The 26587-nt window shown below is 37.2% G+C and overlaps 1 protein-coding gene across 17 annotated transcripts in view; it reads left to right on the forward strand.

Annotated features, from left to right (window-relative positions):
• FOXJ3 (forkhead box J3) overlaps positions 1 to 26587 on the forward strand; it is a 152085-nt gene that overhangs the window by 80750 nt on the left and 44748 nt on the right. For all 17 annotated transcript variants that reach the window (XM_015136169.3, XM_077938829.1, XM_077939541.1 and 14 more), the window contains 1 exon segment: positions 20752 to 20835. In XM_015136169.3, coding sequence (XP_014991655.1) covers positions 20752 to 20835 — 84 coding nt within the window.

Genomic DNA, 26587 nt, shown 5'->3' on the forward strand with positions numbered 1-26587 from the left:
TGAAGTGGTATTTCATCATGGTTTTTATTTGAATTTTCCTGATGGCTGTTGATATTGAGCATCTTTTTATGTGCTTCCTGGGCATTTGTATGTCTTCTCCTCTGAAAGTTTTTAAAAAGTCTTTTGACTTAGAAAACACTGGTTGTCATTATTACTGAGTTGTAAGCATTTTAAAAAATATATTCTGGATACAAGTCTTTCCTTAGATTTCTGTTGTTTAAATGTTTTTTTAGACTATGGTTTGCCTTTTTGCTTTCACAATAGTGTTTTAAAAAGAGTAGAAAATTTGAATTTTGGTGAAGTCGAATTTATCATTTTTTAATTTAATTGTTAGTGACTTGTGTATCCTGTCAGGAAATCAAGTACGGTCATGAAGATTTTCTTTTTAAGTTTTATAATTTTAGATTTTGCACTTAGGCCCATTGCAAATTGCTATTTATGTATGGCGTGTTTATTCTTCCTGATAAATCGTTCTTTTATCTTTATGAAATGTTCTTCTTAATTTCTTTTTTTTTTTTTGAGGCGAAGTCTCGCTCTGTTGCCCAGGCTGGAACGCAGTGGCGCGATCTCGGCTCCCTACAAACCTCTATTTCCCAGCTTCAAGCAATTCTTCTGCCTCAGCCTCCCGAGTAGCTGGGAGGTGGCACGTGCCACCATGCCCGGCTAATTTTTGTATTTTTAGTAGAGACAGGGTTTCATTATATTGGCCACACTGGTCTTGAACTCCTGACCTCGTGATCCGCCTGCCTCGGCCTCCCAAAGTGCTGGGATTACAGGCATGAGCCACCGCACCCGGCACTTAATTTCTTAAAATGCTCTTTGTCCTGAAGCCTACTTTGTCTGATACTAATTTAGCCATTCCAGCTTTCTTATGCAACATCATGGTGTATCTTTTTCCAGTATTTTGCTTTTAGTCTGTAAACATCTTTGTGTTTAAAGTGTTTCTCTGGTAAACAACGTGGCCATTGGCTCTTGCTTTTAAAATTGTCTAATGACCTCTGCCTTCTATTTAGACCACTTAGTGTTTGTATTTAATTTAATGTGATTATTGGTGTCGTTGCTGTTTGTTTTTCTTTTGTTCTTAATGTTACTTTATTTCTACAACCTTTGGGGTTAATCAGATAGTTTATAGGATTCTATTTTATTTCGTCTCTTGACTTCTTAGTGTCCTCTTTTAATTAGTTTTTTAATAGTCATTCTAGAATTTAACAATATGTATCACTAACTTATGAGAGTCTATTTGGAGGTAATATTATACCACCCTCCACTTCATACCTTACAGTTTATACCACCTACTGCTACCTCCTGCCATCCATTTAAAAATGTATTAACATTACAACAGTATAATTTTATTTATCTGCCATTCCTTTCTTTGTGCTATTGTCATATCTTGTACTTCTGCTTATACCATAAATCCTGTCTTAGGATTTGTGTTATTTGCTTTAAATAGTTAGTTGCCTTTTAAGGAAATTACATTGGAGGAAATATTTTCTTAGTTATTTACCTTTTCTGATGTTCTTTCCTGGAAATCTAAGTTTCCATCTGGTAACCTTTCTCTTCAGCCTAACAGTATCCTCTGGTAGTTCTTGTAGTGCAGGTCTGCAAGCAACAAATTTTATAGGCCTTTGTTCATCTGAAAATATCTTTTTTTCATCCTCAGTATACTTTTTTCTGGGTATGGATTCCTGGGTTTGCAGGGTATTCCCACTTGTCAGAGTTTTGAATATATTCCATTTTGAAGATGTTCCATTGGTCTCCATTATTTTTTATGAAAAGTCAGCTGTCATTCTTATTTTTATTCTTCTATATGTAATGTGTGTTGCACCCCCAAACCCCTGCCACTTTTGGTAGCTTTCAGTAATTTTTCTCTTTTTCTTTGGATCTCAGCAGTTTGACTGTGATATGGTTTGATGTAGTGTTTTTGTATTTATTCTAGGCTTGCTAATCTAGGATCAACAAGATGAGGCTTTCCTCCAAATTTGGGATATTTTCAGTTATTATTTTTAAAAATTCTTTTGGCCCTATTTTTTCTTTTTCTTTTAGGGTCAGTTATAATGAGACTTGAATTTTTTTCACAAGTCCTTGAGACTGTTAATTTTTCTTATCTTTTTGTTCCTCAGATCGGTTAGGTTCTACTGATCTATTTTCAGGATCTCTGAATCTGATTCTGTCTAATCTATTGGTGAACTTTTATTTCAATTACTGGACTTTTTTTTTTTGTTGAGATGGAATTTTGCTCTTGTTGCCCAGGCTGGAGTGCAATGGCGCAATCTCTGCCCACCACAACCTCTGCCTCCCAGGTTCAAGCAATTCTCCTGCCTCAGCCTGCCAAGTAGCTGGGGTTACAGGCTTGTGCCACCACGCCCGGCTAATTTTGTACTTTTAGTAGAAATGGGGTTTCTCCACGTTGGCCAGGCTGGTCTGAAACTCCCAACCTCAGGTGATCTGCCCACCTCAGCCTCCCATGTGCCCAGCCTACTGTACTTTTTAATTATAGAACTTCCCTTTGGTCCTTCTTGTGTATGTACATAGGTAATTGGTGAAATGGATTCAAGCAGTTGCTTTGATGCTAGAGAATTAGGACTTATGTGAGGTCCCTGACCAGTTAGTTAGTATTTCCTGTACATGAAACATGCATAGGAGACTCTGCTTCCCTTTGGGGTTTTATTTTAAGAGGGTATGAAGTATTGTCCATATCTGTATAGTGTTTAGCAGTCCCGTGAGCCTAATTCAGCCTCATGTGATTCCTTCTGTCATCACTGATCTTTTCAGATCCTGGTTTTTACATGAAAACAAAATAATTAGAAGAGTTAAGATGTTTTAAAAAGTAACATGATTTTAACGATAAATAACCTGAAATACTATGTCACTTTCAACTAGTCTCTTCTAGTCTGTGTTTACTTTTTCTGTACCTTCTTCTACATTGCTGCCTTAGGGTTTGGCACATAAGTGAAAACACAAGTCTACTTCGGTGGCCTTTTTGTCAAGTCCAGGGTTGGACTTTGTGCTTCTAAATTTTATATTCAAGCTATACTCTACTATTTTTCTTGCATTTATGATACACGGTATCTAAAATAGTATTTCATTTTCTTTATCCTTTAAAGCCCAGCTCACATTTCAGTATAATAACTGGGAAAGGAATTTATTTTCCTTTTTTAACCTTCTCTACCTTTTCAAAATTAATTGCTCTCTTCTTTTTGCTCCCATGGTTCTTGGGGAATTTCACTATTATAGCTCCTTCAATTGTGAGTTTTTCATTTACAAGGATTAGGTCTTTGACATTTTCATACGTCCATCATACCCAGCAGTGTCTGATACACAGTAGATGCCTAATAAATGTTTATCTCAAAAGTGATGTTTGTCTTTTCCTAGGTAACTAAGAAGTCGCTGTTCTATTCTCAAAGGAACTTTTCAAATTCTACATAAATTTTTTGCCATTTTAAATTAAGACTGGTCTCTGAATGTTCTAGAAATTGTCACTTTGCTTCATTTTACTCAGACTTTGATTTTTGATCAGTAGGTTGGGGCCAGGAAACTTATTTCACTTCTTGACATTGATTCACATCTACTTTAAATTTGGGAGGATCTTTTGAGTTCTTAACCTTCAGGTAGGTGAATTCCTTGATTTTTCTCTTAATGACTACTTTAGGTAACTTTTATCACAGACAAACATGGTCCAGAGGAGAGCCAGGAATCAGCTAGAAATCAGGAGCCTTATACCCAAAGAAATATATACTCATTTATGTTTCTTTTACTCCGCATATCTTTGTAATCATTCTTTTATAAAGATACATGCACACGTATGTTTATTGCAGCACTATTCACAATAGCAAAGACATGGAATTAACCCAAATGCCCATCAATGATAAATAAAATATGGTACATATACACCACGGAATACTATGCAGCCATAATAAGGAATGAGATCATGTCCTTTGCAGGAACGTGGATGAAGTGGGAAGCCACCATCCTCAGCAAACTAACAGGGAACAGAAAACCAGACACCACATGTTCTCACTCATAGTGGGAGTTGAAAAATGAGGACACAAGGACACAGGGAGGGGAACAACACACACCGGGGCCTGTCGGGTCGGCGGGCAGCAAGGAGAGGAAAAACATCAGGACAAATAGCTAATGTATGCAGGGCTTAAAACCTAGTGACGGGTTGATAGGTGCAGTAAACCACCATGGCACACATATACGTATGTAACAAACCTGCACGTTCTGCACATGTATCCCGGAATTAAAAAAAAAAAAAAAGAAAAGAAAAATCAGGAGGCTTGAGTTCTTTCTGGACAATATCACTGGCTTTGCTTTGTGAAAGGTGTCTTTTGACTGTATTGTACATACCCTGTGTTTGATTAGAGCCTGTTGATTCCTTTTTCTCTTAGATCAAAAAAAGTTTTTTATTGAGATAAAATTTACATACTATAAATGTTGTCTTTTAAAAGTATATAATTCAGTAGTTTTACTATAAATTATCACTATCAAATTTCAGGACATTTTCATTTCATCCCTCCCAAAAAGAAACCTATCCATTAATAATAGTCTCTCACCATTTCCACCATCTCAAGTTCCTGGCAACCACTACATTACTTTCTGTTTCTGTGAATTTGCCTATTCTGGGCATGTTACCTATTTTGGACATTTCATATAAAATAATTACACAATATGTGGCATTTTGGGCTTCTTTCACTTACCCTAAGGTTTTCAGGGTCATCCATATTGTAACATGTAATAGTGCTTAATTCCTTTTTATGCTAGAGTGAAACTCCATTGCATAGCTATACCACAGTTGTTAGTCTCTTTATCCAGCTGAACATTTATATTGTTTCTACTTTGAAACAAAAATGCTGCTGTGAGTATTTGTGTATACACTTTAGGATAGACTCAGTGTTTTTATTTCTCTTGTGTATGTTTTCAGTTTTTTAGGAGTGGAATTGCTGGGTCATATGTTTAATATTTTGTGGAACAGCCAGACTGTCTTTCAAAGCAGTTGTACCGTTTACATTCCCACAGTTATGAGGGTTGCAGTTTTTCACATCCTTGCCAGTGGTACTTACTAAGTGTCTTTTTTATTATGGTTGTCCTTGTGTGTATAAAATGATACCTCACTTTGTAATGGTTTTGATTTTCATTGGGTTAATGGCAATTGATGGTGATCAAATTTTGATGTGCCTGTTGGCCATCTGTACATCTCCTTTGGAGAAATGTTTATTTAGATTATGTGCCCATTTTAAATGGAATTATTTCTCCCTTATAACTCAGTTGTAAGAGTTTTTTATGTATATTAGATACAGGTCCTGTATCGCTTATATAATTTGCAAGTATTTCCTTTTATTGCGTGGTTGTATTTTTTTTTACCTTCTTAAAATTTTTTTTAAAACTTTTTAATTGATACATATTATTTGTGCATTTTTATGGGGTACTTGTGGTATTTTGTTACGGGCATAGACTGTGTAATGATCAACTCAGGGTAATTAGGGAATATATCACCTTAAGTATTTATCATTTTAATGTATTGGGAACACTTCAAGTCCTCTCTTCTATTTATTTTGAAATAAACAATGCATTGTTGTTAATTATAGCCAGTCTACCCTGCTGTGAAACTTTGAAACTTATTTCTTCTATCTAACTGTATGTTTGTACCCATTAATAAACTTATTTTCACCCCACACTGCTACACTCTGCCCATCCTCTGGTGACTATCATTCTGCTCTTTACCTCCATGAGATTAACTTTTTTACCTTCCACATATGAATGAAAATATGTGATATTTGTCCTTCTGTGCCTGGCTTAACATTCTTTCAGTTCCATCCATGTTGCTACAAATGACAGGCTTTCATTCTTTTTTATGATAGCATTTCATTATGTATCTATACCGTATGTTCTTTATCCCATTCAGCCATTGATGGATATTCAGTTTGATTCCGTATCTTTGCTTTTGTGAATAGTGTTGCAGTAAACACAGGGTTGCAGGTATCCCTTTGATATAGTGATTTCTTTTCCTTTGGGTAAATGCCACATCATAGGGTAGTTCTATTTTTAGTTCTTTCTTTTTTTTAGAAATCAGCATACTGTTTTCCATAATGACTGTACTAATTTACATTCCCACCACAAGTATATGAGAGCTCCCTTTTTTCCACATCCTCTTCAGTGTCTGTTATTTTTTGTCTTTTTAATCATAGCTATTCTAACTGCAGTAAGAGGATATCACCTTGTGGTTTTGATTTGCATTTCCTTAATGATTATTGATGTTGAACATTTTTTTCATATACCTGTTGGCCATTTGTATGCCTTCCTATGAGAAATTCCATTCATATTTTTTTGCCCACTTTTTAATGGGTGTGTGTGTGTATGTGTATGTAAATAATTATTGAAGTTGAGTCCCTTGTATGTTCTGAATATTAGCCTCTTGTCAGATGAATGGTTTGCAAATATTTTCTCCTACCCAACAGATTGTCTCTTCACTCCATTGATTATTTACTTTGCTGTGCAGAAGCCTTTTAGTTTAATATAATCTCATTTGTTTATTTTTGTTTTGTTGCCTGTGCTTTTGAGATCTTAGTCATACAATCTTTATCTACTCAAATGTCCTGAAATATTTCCCCTGTGTTTCTTCTAGTAGTTTTTTTTAGTTTTGAGTCTTTCATTTAGGTCTTTAATCCATTTTGAGTTGAATTTTGTTTAAGGTGAGGTATAGGAGCCTAGTTTCATTCTTCTGCCTATGGACATTCACTTTTCCTAGGACCATTGAGTTTTTTGGGGGAGTCTTTAGGTTTTTCTAGATGTAAGATCATGTCATGTGCAAAGAGGGACAGTTTGCCTTCCTCTTTTCCAGTTTAGATGCCTTTTATTTCCTTTTCTTGCCTGACTGTGCTAACTAGGACTTCAGTACTATATTGAATAGTAGTAGTGAAAGCGGCATCTTTGTCTTGACCAGCTTTTAGAGGAAAAAGTTCCAGCTTTTCCCAGTTTGGTATGATATTAGCTGTGGGTTTGTCGTAAATGGCTTTTATTATGTTGAGGTGTGCTGCTTTTATGCCTGATTTCTTGAGAATTCTTATGAAATGATTTTGAATTTTTTCAAATGCTTTTTCTGTATCTGTTGAAATGATCGTGTGATTTTTGTCTTTCATTCTGTTGATGTGATGTATTAGGTTTACTCATATGCCTATGTTGAACCATTCTTGTATCCCTGGTATAAATCTCACTTGGGCATGGTGTATTATCTTTTAGATGTGCAGTTGGATTTGGTTTGCTAGTATTTTGTTGAGGATTTTTGTGTCTGTGTACATCAGAGATAATTGGCCTGCAGGTCTTTTTTTTGTGGTGTCCTTGTTTGGTTTTGGTATCAGGGTAATGCAAGCCCGATAGAATGAGTAAAGGAGAATTCCTTCCTCTTTAATTTTTGGGAACGATTTGGGAATTGGGTTAGTTCTTTATAAGTTTGGCAGAATTCGGCAGTGAAGTCTTTGTAATCTTGGGCTTTTCTTTGTTGGGAGCCTATATATATATATTTGAGATGAGTGTCAGGCTGGAGTGCAGTGGTGCGATCTCAGCTCACTGCAACCTCTGCCTCCCGGGTTCAAGTGATTCTCCTGCCTCAGCCTTCTGAGTAGCTGGGATTACAGGCACACACACCATGCCCAGCTAATTTTTGTACTTTTAGTAGAGACGGGGTTTCACCATATTGGTCAGGCTGGTCTCAAACTCCTGACCTCGTGATCTGCCTGCCTCAGCCTCCCAAAGTGCTCGGATTATAGGTGTGAGCCACTGCTCCTGGCCAAGACTTTTTATTACTGATTCAGTCTTGTTACTTGTTACTGGTTTGTTCAGATTTTCTATTTCTTCCTGATTCAGTATTGGTAGCTTGTATGTGTCCATGAATTTATTCATTTCCTCTAAGTTTTACAGTTTGGTAGCATCTAGTTGTTCATAATCATCTGGTGGTCTGTATTTCTGTGATATCAGTTGTTACGTCTTCTTTTTTGTTTCTGATTTTGTTTATTTGGGTCTTCTCTTTTTTTTTCTTGATTAATGTGGCTGTCAGTGTATTGATTTTTCTTATTGTTTTCAAAAGACCAACTTTTAGTTGATAGTTTGTATTTTTTAAACCTCTTTAGTTTTGCTCTGACCTTTATTATTTCTATTTTCTTAAGTTTTTTAGATTCAAGGTCTTGCTGTATTGCCCAGTCTGGAGGGAAGTGACATGATCGTAGCTCATTGCAGCCATGAACTCCAGGACTAACAGGATACCTCTCACGTCAGTCTCTTGAGTAGCTGGGACTATAGGCACATGTCACCATGCTAGGCTAATTTTTAAGTATTTTTTTAGAGATGAGACCAGCCCATTGCCCAGGCTGCATTATTTCTTTTCGTCTATTAATTTTGTGTTTGGTTTGTTCTTGCTTTTCTGGTTCTTGAAGTGTATTGTTAGATGTTTATTTGAAATCTTTCTGCTTTTTTTGATGTAGGCATTTATTGTTATAAACTTTCCTTTAGCTCTGCTTTTGCTGTATTCTATAGGCTTTGGTATGTTGTGTTTTCATTTTCATTTATTTCAAGAAAGTTTTTTATTTCCTTCTTAATTTCTTCGTTGACCCAGTAGTCATTCAGGAGCATTTTGTTTACTTTCCCGTTATTTGTAGTTTCCAAAGTTCCTCTTGTTACTTTCTAGTTTTAGTCCATGTCGTCTGAGACTATACTTGGCATAATTTTGATTTAAAAATTTTTTTGAGACTTTTTTGGGACCTAACAAATGGTCTGTCTTGGGGAATATTCCGTATACTGATGGGAACAATGGGTATGTTGCAGCTGTTGGATAAAATATTCTGTAGATGTCTTTTAGGTCCTTTTGTTCGGGTGCAGTTTAAATCCAACGTTTCTTTGTTTGATACTTGTTTTATGTATGTGGTTCCTCTGGTGTTGGATGCATATATATTTAGAGTTTTTATATCTTCTTGGTGAATTGGTCCCTTTATCATTATATGATGACTGTCTTTGTCTCTTTTGGTTGTTTTTGACTTAAAGTCTGTTTTATCTAATGCAACTATATCTGCTTATCTTGGTTACTGTTTGTGTGGAATATCTTTCTCCATTCCTTTGCTTTCAGTCGTGTTTCTTTACAGGTGAAGCAAGTTTCTTGTAGGCAGCATATAGTTGGGTCATGGTTTTTGTTTTTTTGTTTAAATCTATTCAGGTAGTCTATGTCTTTTAAGTGGAAAATTTAATCTGTTTACATTCAAGGTTGTAATGGATATGTGAGGATTTATTTCTATCATTCTGTTCATTATTTTCTGGTTGTTTTATATCTTGTGTTCCTTTCTCTCTTGTTGCTTATTGCAATTTGGTAGTTTTCTGTAGTGGTAACATTTGAGTTTTTTTCTCTTCTTCATTTGTGTGTTTGTTCTACCAGTGAGTTCTTTTACTTCTCTGTGTTTTCTTGATGGTAGATACCATCCTTTTGCTCATGGACGTAGGACTCCCTTAAGCCCTTTTTTGTGGGGTTTGTCTAATGGTCATGAATTCCTTCAGTTTTTGTATTTCTGGGAAAGACTTTATTTTGCTTCAGGGTAACTTTCCTGGGAATGGTATTTTTTACCTACATGCTGTGTTCTTCCAGCACTTTGAATATATCATCCCATTCTCTCCTGGTCTGTAAGATTTCTGCTGAGAAATCCACTGTTAGTCTGATGAAGATTCTCTTATAATAATAGACTACTTTTTCTTGTTTTTTTTAGAACTTTGTGTTTGACTTTTGCCAGTTTAAGTATAATGTGTCACAAAGAAAATCTTTTTGGGTTGTGTCTATTTGGGGATCTCTGAGCTTCCTGTATCTGAATATCTAAATCTCTTGCTATAATAGATTGGTAAGTTTTCTGCTGTTACTTTGTTAAATAAAACTTTCTGTGCCTTTCATCTTCAGTTTCTGGAACACCCAGAATTTGTGTACTTTGGTCCCTTTATGGTGTCCCACATGTCACATATGCAGTGGTGGGCCAGGTAGATTGCTGTGTCCTTGGTTCCCTGGGCAGGATGTGTGGCATGAATGATGGCAGTAGTGGCAGGAGAGCCCTCTTTCATTCTTTTTTTTTTTTTTAAACCTTATTGAGTTATTTCTAAAGATCTCTCTTCAAGTTCTGAGATTCTTCTTTCTGTTTGATCTAGCCTATTGTTGAAGCTCTCAAATGAATTTTTAAAATTTCATTTATTGAATTCTTTCATTCCAGGATCTGTTTTTGGTTCTTTTTAATGATATCTGTCTCTGGTGAATTTCTCATTCATATCCTCAGTTGTTTTTCTGGTTTCTTTGTACTGTTTATTTGCGTTCTCTTGTATCTCACTGAGCTTCTTTAATATTATTATTTCAAATTTCTTTTCAGGTATTTCATAAATTTCATATTCATTGTAATCTGTTTTTGGAGAATTACTGTGTTTCTTTGGAGGTTTTTTTTTTTTTTCCACGTTTCTTGTGTTTTTATGTTGATGTCTGTGCATCTAATGTAGCGGTTACTTCTTCCAATTTTTTAGGTTGACTTTCCTAGGGGAAGACTTTTTCCTGAAGATGTATCTATGAGACGTCTGTTGCATGGAACACTTTAGCTTTGATTCTGAGTGTATGTAGCAGTGTAGCCTCCATATGATTTCTTCAGTTGTAAATGGCATCAGTGATTTTTGTGTTTTTCTCAGTGACTTGGGCTATAGTCATTAGTGGAGGCTGTGGCAAGGCTTTGCTAAGGATGAGGATGCTCAGTAGGCCAGTTCTTGGGCCCTGGTGATGGTAGTGGTGGGTTGGATGTTCCTGTCCTTGAGACCCTGGGTAGTGTTCTGGTGTTAGTGGGTCCAAATGGGCCATTCTTCGGCCTCAAGGCAGCTTGGCTGGTTACTGACAGTGGCAGCAGTGGGCTGGACAGTTGGTGTGTCCTCATTCCCCTGGACAGCGTGGGTGATGGCAGTAATGGTGGTGGGACAACCCTCGGGTTCTGAAGTGGTATGAATTGATGTTATCAGTGGCTGTGATGTGTGGGAGGGCCGTTCCTCAGACCTCATGTATCACTCACAGGTGACTGGTGGTTGTGGTAGTGGCAAGCTGGATGGTTTTGTCCTCAGGGCCCCAGGAAGTATGCACAGATGCCAGCCATGGTGGGTGGGGCAATCCCTGGTCCCCTAGGCAGTATGCATTGGCACTTGGAGGGGCTGTGCCAGGCCAGAGTGGCTTGTCCTTAGGTGTACTTGGGCACTGGCTTTGGTGGGCAGAGTGGAGATGATCCCCAGGTGCTTTGGCAGTGTGCTCAGGTAGCTGGAGCAGTGTTTGCGGTGGGCTGGGGAAGTCTGTCCTCAAGGTGTATACAAATATGCTGTGGCTGTGCTGCTAGGGGTGGCAGAGTTGTCGGTGGCTGCAGCTGCAGACAGTTCTCAGGCTTCAGAGAGTGTGTGCTTCAGCCCCTGGTGGAGTTGTCAGGAACCTCCCTATGCTAGTCTCAGGGCCCTCATAGGAATTCTCCTGTGGTTAGGGTTACAGACATTCATAATAAAAATGTGGACCTCTGGGAATCACTCACTTACCCTTTTCCCTCAGTGGGCAGCCTCTCCAGGATTCCAGGTGAGCTGGCCGCCTGCTTCCCTCACCTCCTCCTTCCCTGCCTCAGGTGTTTCTTGTTACTTCTTTGTTAAATTCTAGTGTTCTGTCTTAGATGCTATGTTTGAAATGTGATTATCTGCTTGCTATTTGGTTTTTCTAAGTGCAGGAGGCAAGTACCAGATCTGTTTTCACTTTCTTAATAGTGTCTTTTGACAAAACAAATTTATAATTTTGGTGAATTGTTCAATTTTCTTTGGGTTGGTTGCACTTTTGATGTCATAGCTAAGAAAAGATTTCCTAATCCAAGGTTACAAAGATTTACATTTATCTTTTCTAAAAGTTTCACAGTTTTATCCCTTCCATTTAGATCTTTGATCCATTTTGATTAATTTTTACATGTGGTGTGAGTTAGGAGACCCAGTTTCATTCTTTTACATGTGGACCATTTTCCTGGCACTAATTGTTGAAAAGATGGTTTCACTGTTGAATTGTCTTGGTAGTCTAGAAAACAATTTGACCATAAATGTATAAATACATGGATTTACTTCTAGACTGTCGTATCAGTTCCACTGATCTGTATGTCTGCTCCTATGCCAGCATCACACTGTCCTGATTACTACAACTTTATAATAAGTTTTGAAGTCTGAGAATGTGAATCCTCTCCTCCAAGTTCTTCTTTTTCAAGATTATGTTGGCTATTCTGGGTTCCTTGACATTACAATATATATTTTAGGATTATCTTGTCAATATCTGCAAAAAAAACCAGCTGGGATTTTGATAGAACTTACATTGAATCTATACACTGATTTGGGGAGTGTTGCCATCTTAACATTAAGCCTTCCATCTGTGAACACATGATGTCTTTAAAAAGCTGATGAGCAAGACCCTACCTCTATAAAAACAAACAAAAAACCTAAATTTAGTTCAATGGACCCAAGTAGTATATTGAGGGTTTAACAAAATATATATGAAAGTATTCCCTCCTCCAATATCTGACCTTATATTATTTTGTATTAATCTTATTATTATTCTTTCTTACCTCCTACAGTTTCTATGAAAGAACAAGCACACAAATATTTGGCAAATCCTAAATCTTAAGGGCAGAAAAGGACCTTTAAAATCATCCACTACAGCTTTTATATAATTATTGCAGAGAACAATTACTAAAGAGAGTTATGCCTAGGAAAAGTAATTTGGCTAACCTCAAAAGATTTGTGTTTTCATTTAGCTTGCAAGGAAATAGATGATAAAAAAAGAAATAGTTGATTGGACTCATCATTCTACTTGGAATTTATAGATCTAAATAGGAGAATTTTTTTGCAATTGTGGAGCAGAGATGACTATCCTTCAACAAAATTGTAGGCTATCAAATACTTCGTAAGGTAAGTACAAAAGCCAGAGTAATAATGCTCTAGAATCTATTAGAATTGTATTTGAAATCTGGACTCAGTATTTACAAGATAGGTATGTTTGTTTTAGTTTTATGTGTGACAGTTGATGGGTAGTTAGTTACATTCAAAAGATGTTGTCCATTTTGGTACACATACCTTTAAAACCAGGGATATCTAAGTAACTCATCAAGTGAGTAGAAGATAGCTAAAAAATCATACCATGTCAGGTGTAGAAAAAATATTTGACAAAGGTTAACACTCATCCAGCAAACTACCAATAAAGAGAGAATTTCCTTAACTTAATTAGAAGCATTTATGAAAAACCTACAGTTTATATTTTACTGTGCAATTGAGAACAAAGCAAGGTGTTTACATTCAACCACTTTTATTCAAAATTCTATTAGAGGTCCTAGCCAATGGAGTAAGGCAAGAAAAAGAAAGAAAAGGCATCCAGATTGAAAAAGGATAAGTAAGCCTGTCTTTATTTGCAAACATTAGATCCTAAGGAATCTGTGGAAAAAACTAGTAGAAATAATATGTGAGTTTAGCAAGGGTACAAGCTACAAGGAAGGAATGCTTGAAAAATGAAGTTAACAAAAGCAAGATAATGAAATACTGTAGGGATACATTTTAACAAAATATATGTGGACCTGTTCACTGAAAACTGCAAAACATTACCAAGAGAACTAAGGGCAGATCTGCATGAATGGAGACATGTATAGTATGTTTGTGGAGTGGAAGACTCAATGTTAGATGCCATTCCTCCCCAGGTAGATTTATAGAGTTAATGTAAACTCAGTAAAAAAAAAATCCTAGGCTGGGTGCAGTGGCTCACAGCTGTAATTCCAGTGCTTTGGGAGGCTGAGACAGGAAGATCGCTTGAGTCCAGGAGTTCAAGACCAGCCTGGGCAACATACAAAAAAGAAGACGAATTTGCTAGATGTGGTCGTGCATGCCTATGGTCCCAGCTACTTGGGAGCCTGAGGTGGGAGGATCTCTTGGGCCTGGAGGATGAGGCTGCAGTGAGCCATGATTATGCCACTACACTCCAGCCAGGGTGACGGAGACCCTCGCTAAAAAAGGGGAAAAAAAAATCCTCATAGGCTTCATTTTTAGAAATTGGCATTCTGGTCCTCTTATTTATGTGGAAATGCAAAGGGCCTAAAATAGGCAAAATAATTTTGGAAAAAAACAAAGTTGGGCGAGCCACTGCCAGCCCACAGGTCAGCTTGTGGTGGTGGTGGTGGGGAACCAAAGTTGTAGGATATATACTGCCTGATTTCTAATTTTTATACAGTTAACAATAATTAAGACAAAATGGTATTGGCGGCTGGGCATGGTGGCTCACACTGTAATTACAGCACTTTGGGAGACTGAGGTGGGCAGATCACTTGAGGTCAGGAATTTGAGACCAGCCTGGCCAACGTGGCGAAATCCCATCTCTACTAAAAATATAGAAAAATTAGCCGGGCATGGTGGTACACACCTGTATTCCCAGCTACTTGGGAGACTGAGGTGGGAGAATTGCTTGAATCTGGGAGGTGGAGGTTGCAGTGAGTGAGATCATGGCACTCCATCCACTGCAGCCTGGGTGACAGAGTGACTCCCGTCTCAAAAAATAAAAAAATAAAAAATGGTATTGGCATAATGATAGACATGTAGATCAATAGAATAGAGTTTAGAAATAGACTGTCGTGTGTGTGTGTGTGTGTGTGTGTGTGTGTGTGTGTGTGTGTGTTTTGATAGAGGTACTGATGTAATTCAGTAGGGAAATGTTACAATATTTTAAAGAAATTATGCTGTATATCTGAGTGGACAAAAAATTAATATTGCTCCTTATCACACACTTATACAGAAAATTAACTCTAGGTATACCAGAGACCTAAACATGGAAGTTAAGACTATAAAACTTCTAGAAGAAAACAGTGGAGAATATATTTGCTATCTTGGAGTAGGCAAATTAAAGAAAAACATAAAAATCACATACCATAAAATGAAAATTTGATAGATTGGACTTTATTGAATGAAAAGCTTTTTGCTCCTTACAAGGTTCCATTATGAAAACAGATAACCACAGATTGTGAGGGAATACTCACAGTACATATTCACATAGAAATGACTTGTTATTCGGAATATTAAAAAGTCTCATAACAGAAATAGCCTATATTCTTATAATCCAAATAAAACATGGGCAAAAGATATGAATAGACACTTTACAAAGGATAATATATGGGTGGCAAATAAGTACGTGCAAAGATGTACAACATCTTTATTTGTTAGAGAAATGCACTTGAAAATCACTGAGGCACAACCACACATCAGTAGAGAGAGTATAATTGAAAAGGCTTAAAATACCAAGTGTTGGCAAGAAGGGAACAGCTGTATTGTCATACCCTGCTGTCGAGAGTGGAAAATAGTTTGACAGTTTGAGTTCACTTGTATGAAATGCTAGAAAATACACAATGATAGGAATCAGTGGTTGTGTAGGATGAGAGAAGGCGAAGGAAAGGGAATTGCTTCCTGAGTCACGCAAAGGAGATTTTTAGGGTTCTGTATTTTTAGTGTTAGTTACATGAATGTATACAATTGTCAAACTTTCTTAAATTGCACACTTAAAATGGGTGCATTTTATTTTTATTTAAATATACTTCAGCAAAGTTGATTTAAAAATAAAACTAGATTGAGTGTGATGGCTCATGCCTGTAATCCTAGTGCTTGGGATGCCTAGGTGGGAAGATCCTTATAGACCAGAAGTTCAAGACTAGCTTTGGCAACATAGCAAGACCCTGTCTCTACAAAAAGATAAAGAAAAATGTTAGCTGGGCCTGGTGGCAGGCACTTATAGTCCTACCTACTCAGGAGACTGAGGAAGGAGTGTTGATTAAGCCCAGGAGTGTGAAGTTGCAGTGATCTATGATTGTGTGCCACTGTGTTCCATTGTTGGCACCAGAACAAGACCTTGCCTCAACACCCTTTTCCCTGCCCAAAAAAACAAAAAAACCCACTTAAACAAAAACCTCCTGTTTCCTACTTGCTCCACATGAGCCTAGTGGTATAGACCCTACTCTGGGAGGAAATTGAACTGAGCCTGTGTTTGTTGATTGGCTATCTAAAATGTCAGTTCAGTTTTTGTGAGATTTCTATATTGCCTAACAAGGAAGAGCAAAGGTAACACTTCTTAGATGGCCGGGTGTGGTGGCTCACCTGTAACCCCAGCATTTTGGGGTGCCCAAGGCAGGAGGATCACTTGAGCCCAAGAGTTTGAGACTAACCGGGGCAACATGACAAGACCCCATTTCTACAAAAAATCAGAAAACTAGGCAGGGTGCAGTGGCCCACACCTGTAATCCCAGCACTTGGGAGGCAGATCACCTGAGGTCAGGAGTTTGAAATCAGCCTGGCCAACATGGTGAAACCCCGTCTCAACTGAAAATACAAAAATTATCTGGGCGTGACGGTGGGCGCCTATAATCCCAGCTACCTGGGAGGCTAAGGCAGGAGACTTGCCTGACCCCAGGAGGCGGAGGTTGCAGTGAGCTGAGATTGCGCCACTGCACTCCAGCCTGGCCAACAGAGGAGTGAGAGTCTGTCTCAAAACAAACAAACAAACAAACAAAAAACCAGGGGTGGAGGTGGAGTGTCTGTGGTCTCAGCTACTTGTGAGGCTTGGGATCACTTGAACTTGGGAGGTCAAGGCTGCATTATGCCATGATCGTGCCACTGTGTTTAGAAAAAAAGAAAAGGCTGAGAGGTACTTTTTTGGTGGTAAAATATACATAACATAATTCTTACCATTTGAATCATTTTAGGTATACAGTTCAGTAATATTAAGTTCATTCACATTGTTGTGCAGTCATCACTACCATCCATCTCGAGAACCTTTTCATCTTCCCACTTAAATTTTTTTTTTTTTTTTTTTTGAGACGGAGTCTCGCTCTGTCGCCCAGGCTGGAGTGCAGTGGCGCGATGTCGGCTCACTGCAAGCTCCGTCCCCCGGGTTCATGCCATTCTTCTGCCTCAGCCTCCCATGTAGCTGGGACTACAGGCGCCCGCCACCACGCCCGGCTACTTTTTTTTTTTTTTTTGTATTTTTAGTAGAGACAGGGTTTCACCGTGTTAGCCAGGATGGTCTCGATCTCCTGACCTTGTGATCCTCCCGTCTCGACCTCCCAAAGTGCTGGGATTACAGGCGTGAGCCACTGCGTCCGGCAAATTCTTTACTCATTAAACAATAAGTGCCTATATTCCTTTCCCCTCATCCCCTACCAACCATCATTATACTCTTTGTCTCTAGGAATTTTACTACTTATAAGTGGAATCATACAATATTTGTCCTTCTGTGACTGGCTTATATGTCAGAGTATCTCTCTTGTTTTTTTGGAGACAGTCTCACTCTGTTGCCCTGGCTGGAGTGCAGTGGTGTGATCTGGGCTCACTGCAAGCTCCGCCTTCTGGGTTCTTGCCATTCTCCTGCCTCAGCCTCCCGAGTAGCTGGGACTACAGGTGCCTGCCACCATGCCTGGCTAATTTTTTGTATTTTTTTTTTTTTTAAGTAGAGACGGGGTTTCACTGTGTTAGCCAGGATGGTCTCGATCTCCTGACCTCGTAATCTGTCTCCTCGGCCTCCCAAAGTGTTGGGATTACAGGTGTGAGCCACCGCCCCCGGCTAGAATATCCCTCCTTTTTAAGGCTGAATAATACTCTATTGGATGTATGTGGTGTATTTGTTTATCCATTTATCCTTCAATGCACACTTGGGCTGCTTTACCTTTTGGCTGTTGTGAGTAATATTACTATGAACATGGGTGTGTAAATACTTGACTTTCTACTTTCGTATCTTTTGGATATATATCCAGAAGTGGAATTGCTGGATCATTTGGTAATTCCATGTAATTTTTTTAGGAATTGCCATATTTTCTACAGTGGTTACACCTTTACACATTTCTGTCAGCAGTGCATAAGAGTTTCAGTTTCTCTACATGCTTGCCAATACAGGTTGAGCATTCTTAATCTGAAAATTTGAAATACAAATGCTATAAAATCTAATACTTATTGAGCACCAACATGATGCCACTAGTGGAAAATTCCATGCCTCACCTCGTATGATGGATTACAGTTAAAATTTTGTTTTCATGCACAAAATTATTAAAATGATTACAAAAAATCACCTTCAAACTATGTGTATAAGAGTTTATATGAAACATAAATCAATTTTGAGCTTTAGACTTGAGTCCCATCCCCAAGATATCTCGTTAGTTATATGCAGGTATTCCAAAATCTGAAAAAATCTGAAATCCAAAAGATTTCTGATTTCAAGCATTTTGGATATTTGGATAAGGGATATTTAGCCTGTACTTGCTATTTTCTGTTTTTTTTTTTTTCATCATAGACATCCTAGTGGGTATAAAGTGTTATCTCACTATGGTTTTGCTATGTGAAGAGGAATTTTAAGGTCTCTTTATTCAAACCTGTGGTTTCAGAGGTCAGGCTCAAATACTTTGTTAGCCTGAACTATTTGGTGGAAGATTTTACAATTACTTTTGTGAATCTTTAATTATTAGAATTTGCATTTAGGCGTTCAGGATTTTATGAATACCTAGTGGATAGTAATAGGCTATGGGCAAGTTTTTTCCCTTTTGTTGATTTATTTGTGACAAGCCACAACCATTCGTATTTTGTGTAGAAGAAGAGATATCTGTTTTTGTAATTTTATTGAAACGTTTACTTAAAAATCAGTGTAGTTTGGACATTGAATGGTTTCCCCAGATTAATACACATATACACACCCATCCAAAACAAAAGTAAATGCCGGAGTTTATCATTTTTATGAAAAGTGGTTTTTAAACTGTTGTCCAATGAATTTTGGTATTTTCTCTCCTACTTTATTTTTAATTTTTTAAGAACTCAGTGTAAAATTTTTCCCCATTGCATTTATTTTGAAACTTGCTAGCCAAACCTAAATCATTGTTTTCCCAAAATCATTGTTTTCCCAAAATCATTGTTTTCCCATTTTTAGTGCTTTTTGTAGCATCTGCATTTTACAGGGTTCTTGGCAAGTTCATAGGTCCTACCTAGCAGATTCTTACCAGGTCTGGTAGACTCTTAGCTGAAATGTAGTGACTCTTTTGAAAAGATAACATAGAAATACCCCAGCAGTGGCTGGGTGATGAAATGAGTGTTAAGCTCCGGTACCTGCATCGACCAGGATCCGAGACATGGACACCTACCTTGTACACCAACAGTGTACACTGGCATGTACATAGTAACACCCAGTACACTGATATTCTTGGTGTAGTTTGTTAAACAGCTTTTTTCCCCCTTCTCATTTCAACAGATGTTAATTGAGTACTTGCTTTGTGTCTGACATTGTGCCTGGCACTGTGGATATAGAAACAAGTAAAATAGTCCCTACCCTTAAGGAATACATATATATAGCCTAGAAGGGGATACAGACCTGTAAACAGAATTGAATGTTAATTGCAAACAATGGTCTAAATGTGTAAAAAGTATAGAGATCTTGCAGAGGGAGAGAGTGATGAATTCTTGGGTATGGCAGGAAGATCAAAGGAGGATTCCTTTGGATAATATGAGGTAAAATTTGAAGGTGGAATATGAGTTTGTCATTGGTATGGTGGGCATTAAAGTAGTGAGGTCAGCATGTAGGACAGGACAGATAAACAACATGGTATGTTCAAGAAAGTATAAGGAGATGATTCATGTTGGGCATAAAGTGTGAGGATTGATAGGTGAGAGTTGTATTTCCCGTCATTGTCAAATGTTGCCTTAAAAAACAGCCTAGGAAGATTAATGAGATAGTAGAGATGAAGACTAAATTTGGATGTGATCACTGGGATTAATTGTAAAACTAGGATGTACATTGTGTTTCTGTTTCTGAAATGCATATCTTCCTCCTTTCCCTCTTTCCCTTTCTTGAACTCCCTTCTTTCATGCTTTCCTCCCCCAATTGTGTGTATAGAGGCAGGATAATTGAAGGAAAAGGAGCTAAAAATCCAACTTTGTTTCTGTTTGTCTTTGTTCCTGGTTCTCACAACTTTGAATGGGAAAGCCACTTTATCTTTCTGTGTTTTGCTATTCTTGTTTGTATAATGTTTGCAAACTGTATCTATGGATCTATGCTTTTCCAAAGTTTTTGTTTGTTTGTTTGTTTTTTTGGAGAGTTACCGTTTCTGAGTGCCTGAAACACAGTAGGTGCTCCATACATATTTTCAAATGAATGCTGTGATAACTTGTATCAAAAAGTAAGAGGGAATAGTTAAGTCATGACAGAGTAAGCAGTAAAAAATTTATGCACATATCTTTGCTTCTTAGGAACACTTACTATATAAAATGTTTTCAAGCAGTTTGTCTTTAAAAATGTTTCACTAACCATGTAGATTTGTGAGGTCCCAGGATATAGAAACTACAGTATCTTTATACATTAAATTCTTTTAATGTCATATAATTAACATCTGTTCAGTTGAGAATCACCGTATATTAAAAATGTGTTTTGTTGATCATTTTCTTTCTAAATTTTGGTGTGGCAGAAGTTCTTAGATTTGGATTCTTCAGCTTATGAATGTTTTCTTTTAATAATGTAACTATATGTGGATATATTTTCTTATATAATCTTTTTCTCAGTTCAAAACAAGTGTTTCTTATGCTGTTTTTCCATTGTATTTGCAGAATGTTTGCTTTTGATGCAAAAGATTATAAAAATCCATTTTAATATCATAGGGTTGCTGTACTATACTGTTAATATAATTTCTTTACCTCTAGGGGTCCTATTGGGCAATAGACACCAATCCGAAGGAAGATGCGCTGCCTACTCGGCCAAAGAAGAGGGCACGATCTGTAGAACGGGTAAAGGCTCTTTGTCATAAATTTAGTATAATGCATTGAATATGTCTGAAATACAGATTTTTAAAGTTCTTTTCCAATGTAGCGCATGTAACTATAATGAAAGTAAGATTTTATTTGTGTAGCATTTTACATTTTTCAGAACACTTTTCAGACTCATTTTATTTGATCTTAACTCTGAGGGGCAGTTTAGGACTTAAGCAAAAGGTTTTGTCATAATTAGGGCGCAGCTGTTGTTTGAGACTTGAATCCAGCTTTCTTGAGTTTTAGTTTGGTATTCTTTTCTCTGCATCTACAACATTTAGGAATAGTTTTATGTAACACAGCTATTCCCTTCTATTATAGAGGACCAGTTTGGTTGCATTGAATTTTCCCCATTGTCCTCAAAATACCTTTTCCTGGTTCTGTCCATTTAATAGTCACTTTGTACACAACATTTCTAAGTTGTGTGTGTGTGTATTGCTTGTAAGATAATTCTTACTTGTGAATTAATGGTTAAAATTAGTTTGCAAGAGTGAAACAAAAAAGGAACTATAGTTAATATCCTAAGTTGTCTATTTTAACATATTTTTAGTCAGCACTTTGACTGCCATCAGCTTTCCTCATCCTTTCTACATTTCTAGCATCTCAGCTAATACATAGAAACACATATCCATCCTACCTTACTGTTCTTCAAGACCATTTCAAATGTTAACTGCTTTGTGAAGCTTCCCTTACTCTCTTCCATTTGTGTTCTAGAATTTTTATAAAACTCTTTTATAGAATTTCTCACACTTTGTAGAAATTATTTGTTTTTGTATTTGTCTCCTCTACTGGAATATGCGCCCCTTAAGGGCAGAGAAAATACCTTACATTTGTATCTTCTGTGTTACCATTTTTCACAGCTTATAACAGATACTAGTAAATGTTTGCAGCACGAATCAGGGCAAAGAGAATAGGATAAGATGAAAGAAACTGAGTAAATGCTTGGTCAAATAAATTTGTTGTATGCCCATTCCTGGTAAAGGGTTAAAACTTTTGAGCCTCAAAGATAAAGATCTCAAACTGTGATTAGATTGGGATCACATGAGTCCATGAGGTATAACAGCAGTGAGATTTAGTAAGGAGGATTTATTGGATTCAGCAGAGGGAATTCAGTAAGCCAGTTATCGGGATATATAAAATGAATTATTTGGCCAGAACAACTTTTGACTTTACACAAACCAGAGTTTAAGAAGTTAAAGTTTAGTATTGGTGACATGGTCTTCTGGTAACAGAACTAGACAATTTTTTTTTTTTTTTTTTTGAGATGGAGTCTCGCTCTGTCGCCCAGGCTGGAGTGCAGTGACGCGATCTCAACTCTCTGCAACCCCCACCTCCTGTGTTCAAGCCATTCTCCTGACTCAGCCTCCCAAGTAGCTGGGATTACAGGCACCGACCGTGCCTGGCTTTTTTATATTTTTAGTAGAGACAGGGTTTTGCCTGTTGGCCAGGCTGGTTTCGAACTCCTGACCTCAGGTGATCCACCCACCTTGGCCTCTCAAAGTGCTGGGACTACAAGCGTGACCCACCGCGCCCGGCCAGAGCTAGACAGTTTTACGAGATGTTGTAAGCTCAGTATGTTATCATTTGAGAAGGAATGAACATCAGTTTCTGCTCTCCTGCCTTTGCCTTTTTTTTTTTGAAAGCACTCCTCTCAGCTTATACCTAGCCTTTGCCTTTTAAAGTAGGCTTAATTCATGGAAATTATATGAATATGTGGAGTATAAAACATTTAGCAACTGTTGCCAGAATTTGAAGGAAGGGGAGAAAAATCCACATTTTAAAAAACACATAGCATTGTTAAACAATTTGGAAAAGATTGTTTGAAGAGCTGAAGAAGTGTGGTCTTCTCTATTTGCTTTTTTCTTCTGAAGTTCCTGAAATTTCAGTTATTTTTGGAAGTTGGAATTGGGTTAAAAACTGTGCATTTCTTTTGGATATTAAGCTTGCCTTTTATTCTCTTTACCTGGTTTTATTTTCTTAAAGCAATCCCTCTCTATTTTTGAGAGTCTTCCTTTTTTTTCTGAGACTATATGCAGTTTTATAGTGGAGGCCTAAAGAAATACAGGTTCAGGTTACAAAAGCATGTGTTATTGAATGTACATTTCGGACATATATTTTCTGTATTCATTTTCTACTGTATTTTGATCATCACTTTAAAATGTAAAATATTCAGAAATTTACTTTTGTGGTATATTTTCACAAAATATTCATAACCATACAAGGGTCTTTCGATTACTAATGCTGATATTCATTTTGGCCTAAGCTGGGTATTGGTTGCCCCTGTAGGAGCATACAAAGAGGTTGGCTATAAGCAAAGGGCATATAATTAGGGGGACAGATATTGTTTAACAAATATCTAAAATATAGTGTTCTTACGAAACATAATTTCCTGCCCTGATAAACTGAATTACCTGTATTTTTCCTTTAGAGTTTTTTTTAGAGTGGGAGGTGAGAGGTTATATAATATATAGTATTTTTGTTAGGACAGAGTGTATATTTTAAGTAACCATTGGGTTTTTATCTAAGGAAATGCCTAGGGCAAATAGTGATGGTCCTGAACATGACCTTCAGACATTTAAAGGATAAAAGTTAAATGTAGATGGTAAATATATTGATGCCCCTCTAAGTTCCTTACTAAATTTCTGAAATTTGTGATTTCTTTGTCCATATGTAAACATTGAAATTCTATATGAAAAAATAAAACTATTTCACACATTTTTAATTTTGAAGTGATGAGCTTTTGATGGAACAGAGAAAGAAGGCTTTCTTTCCTTTTTTTTTTTTTTTTTTTTTTTTTTTTGCTCTTTTGGAGACTGGGTTTCACTCCGTCACCCAGGCTAGAGTGCAGTGGTACCATCATGGCTGGCTCACTACTGCCTCCACTTCCTGGGCCCAGGTTGATTCTCCTACCGCAGCCTCCTGAGTAGCTGGGACTACCACCACGCCCAGCTACTCTTAAATTTTTTTGTAGAGATGGGGTCTTGCCCTGTTGCCCAGGCTGGTCTCAATTTCCTGGGCTCAAGCAGTCCACCCACTTCAGCCTCCCAAAGTGCTGGGATTATAGATGTGAGCCACTGCACCTGGCTGAAAAAAGACTTTCTGAACTGCTAAAGGTAAGTGATTTTAATGCAAGCAAGGACATCATTATGTCTTAAATGGAAAATAAAGCTGACAGTTACCTCCATCCTAATAATATTTTTTCTTTATTATTTTATTTATTTATTTATTTTTTCTTTTGAGACAGAGTCTCACTCTGTCACCCAAGCTGGAGTGCAGTGGCGCAATCTTGGCTCACTGCAGCCTCCGCCTCCTGGGTTCAAGTGATTCTCCTGCCTCAGCCCTTCTGAGTAGTTGAGATTACAGGCGTGCACCACCATGCCCAACTAATTTTTGTATTTTTAGTAGAGATGAGGTTTCACCATGTTGGCCAGGCTGGCTCCATCATAATATGCTTAACCCAGTTCTCTGGAATACTTACCTGTCCCCTCCATTTACATGAGCATAAGCCTGTGCTCTCTCTTCTATTATTATTATATTTCTTGCTTCTTTTCTTAATCCATGAGTTAGTTTATAAATCTCCTTTTCCTTTTAAAAATTTATTTCTTCTTATCATTTTTAATCATATAATGGTCCCGAAGACCTTAAACAAATTGAATAAAATTTCAATTTATTGAAAAGATATTGAATAAAATGGTGAGACAGACTCCTCTAGTAGGAATCTCATGTTTCTTTTCTGACTTTACAACTTACTAGTTCCTGTGACTTTTGGCAAGTTGTTAAATTTTTTGCACATTAGTATTCTCAGCTATAAGTGAGAGGCTAAAAGTCAAAACAATAGAAGATTGTGCTGAATTTATGTGCCAAATGCTTTTTAAAGGATTTTATATGTATTAACTCATGTCATTTTTAAAATAACTCTGATGAAGCTGATGAACATGGATGTTAAGTGAGTTATCCAAGGTACTAAAAAATACCAAAGCCAGAATTTGAACTCAGATAGTCTTGCCTTCACAGTCTGTGCTGTCTACAACTACATTATTCTTCCACTAGTATTTGCTATGCTGAAGACTACAACACTGGATCAGAATTCTTTTTACAGATGCGTATTCTGTTGTGAGCTCATCATCCTTGATTTAAAGCAGAATTCCCTACATTAATTCAAACATATATAATTGAGTAACATAAATGTGATTATAAATGACAGAGCAAATATTAAGTAATGAATTTGGTAGACCAACTGAAGTGACTCAAAATATATAATGCTGCCTGGGAAGGCCTCTAAGGAAGAGGAATGAGACTTTGAGACTAATAATTTTGATGCGAAAGTGGAGCTGTTTTTGTGTAGAAAATGCTAAAGGATGTTCCACTTGGAGACACAGCATGATTGACTAGTAAGTAAAAAGTACAGGTGGGCATAATTGAAGACCCTTTAAATTATTGTGAAGAACTTAGGCTAGAATGTGGATATTTATATAAAGAGTAGACAGATTTGGGTAGATAACCTAAAGGTATGAGATCAGGACTTTTACTTTGATTTGAAAGCCCATAGTGTTGAGCAGTGAATCAAAACAGTTAAGGTATGTACTCTTCACAGAATAACCCATTGCAAGAGGAAGATGCTGAGTAGATACAGATGTTGTTGCAATGGTAATGGCCTGAGCTAGGGATATATACATGAATGAGAAGGTTCTTTAGAAAACTAGCATGCTTTCTGAATGCTGTATATACCTGTAATTATTTGTAGTGTCATTTTATCAGTTTGACAGATCTTTATTTTGTAGATACTGTATGCCAGGCATTGTACTAGGGTACTGTGGCACATACCAAGAAGAATAAGACATGAGACACATAATTTTAGGACAAGGGTAAACTATAGAAGGTATTTTAAGAAAGATAAACTATTGTGTGCACAGGAAGTAGGGATTATTTCTTACTAGTATTGTCTGAGGAGACTTTATAGGTTATGTGGCTTAGCTTTCAGGTGGAGACAGGCAGAGCAAAGTAGAAAGGATACCATTCAGGGTACATCTGTATAAATGAGGATTAAGTGTCTATCATGAAAAGTATTGTTCTAGATCCTGAGAAAACATCAATGAGCAAAACACAAAACCTACATCCTGTCCTCATGAGGTTTGTATTCTGATTGAGGGGAGGAAGTTTAGAGAGAGAAAGATATGAGTAAACACAAGATAAGAGGTCTTTATTAAAGGTATGGGGTAGAAAAGTATTAGGATTTGAGTGGGAACACAGTAGTTAATTTTGTCTGGATAAGATTTTCCTTTTTGAAGTTAATTTTCTTTATAAAAATTAATGCTTATCAGACCACACCTTTTGTATTCTAAGCACTGAGTTAAGTGTTGAGGGGAACAGTTGGTAAACAAGACAGTCATACCCTCTCCTGATGAAACTCTTACTCAAGCAGGAAGATAAACTGATAAGGTAGGATGAATGTACATTCCTGGTGTTGCTTATTGTCTCAGCGTAACTACTAGTTCCACGTTCATTCTCCAGATAGCATGTGGATAATAAATTATGTGGTCACAGTAAGATAAGGGTCTTTGAGAACTATAGGGCCATGTAGCAGAGAGGCATAACAATCTAAGAATCAGGGAAGGTTTTTTTGAAGAAGTGATATTAATTGGAGGCCTGACGGATGAACTGAAATAGGACAGATTAGTGGGATTTGGAAGGTGAAAAACTGGTCGTAAAAAGGAATGCCCTCAAAGTGCAA

The sequence above is a fragment of the Macaca mulatta genome, chromosome 1 (genome assembly GCF_049350105.2).
Source record: "Macaca mulatta isolate MMU2019108-1 chromosome 1, T2T-MMU8v2.0, whole genome shotgun sequence".
In the NCBI taxonomy this organism is placed as follows: Eukaryota; Metazoa; Chordata; class Mammalia; order Primates; family Cercopithecidae; genus Macaca; species Macaca mulatta.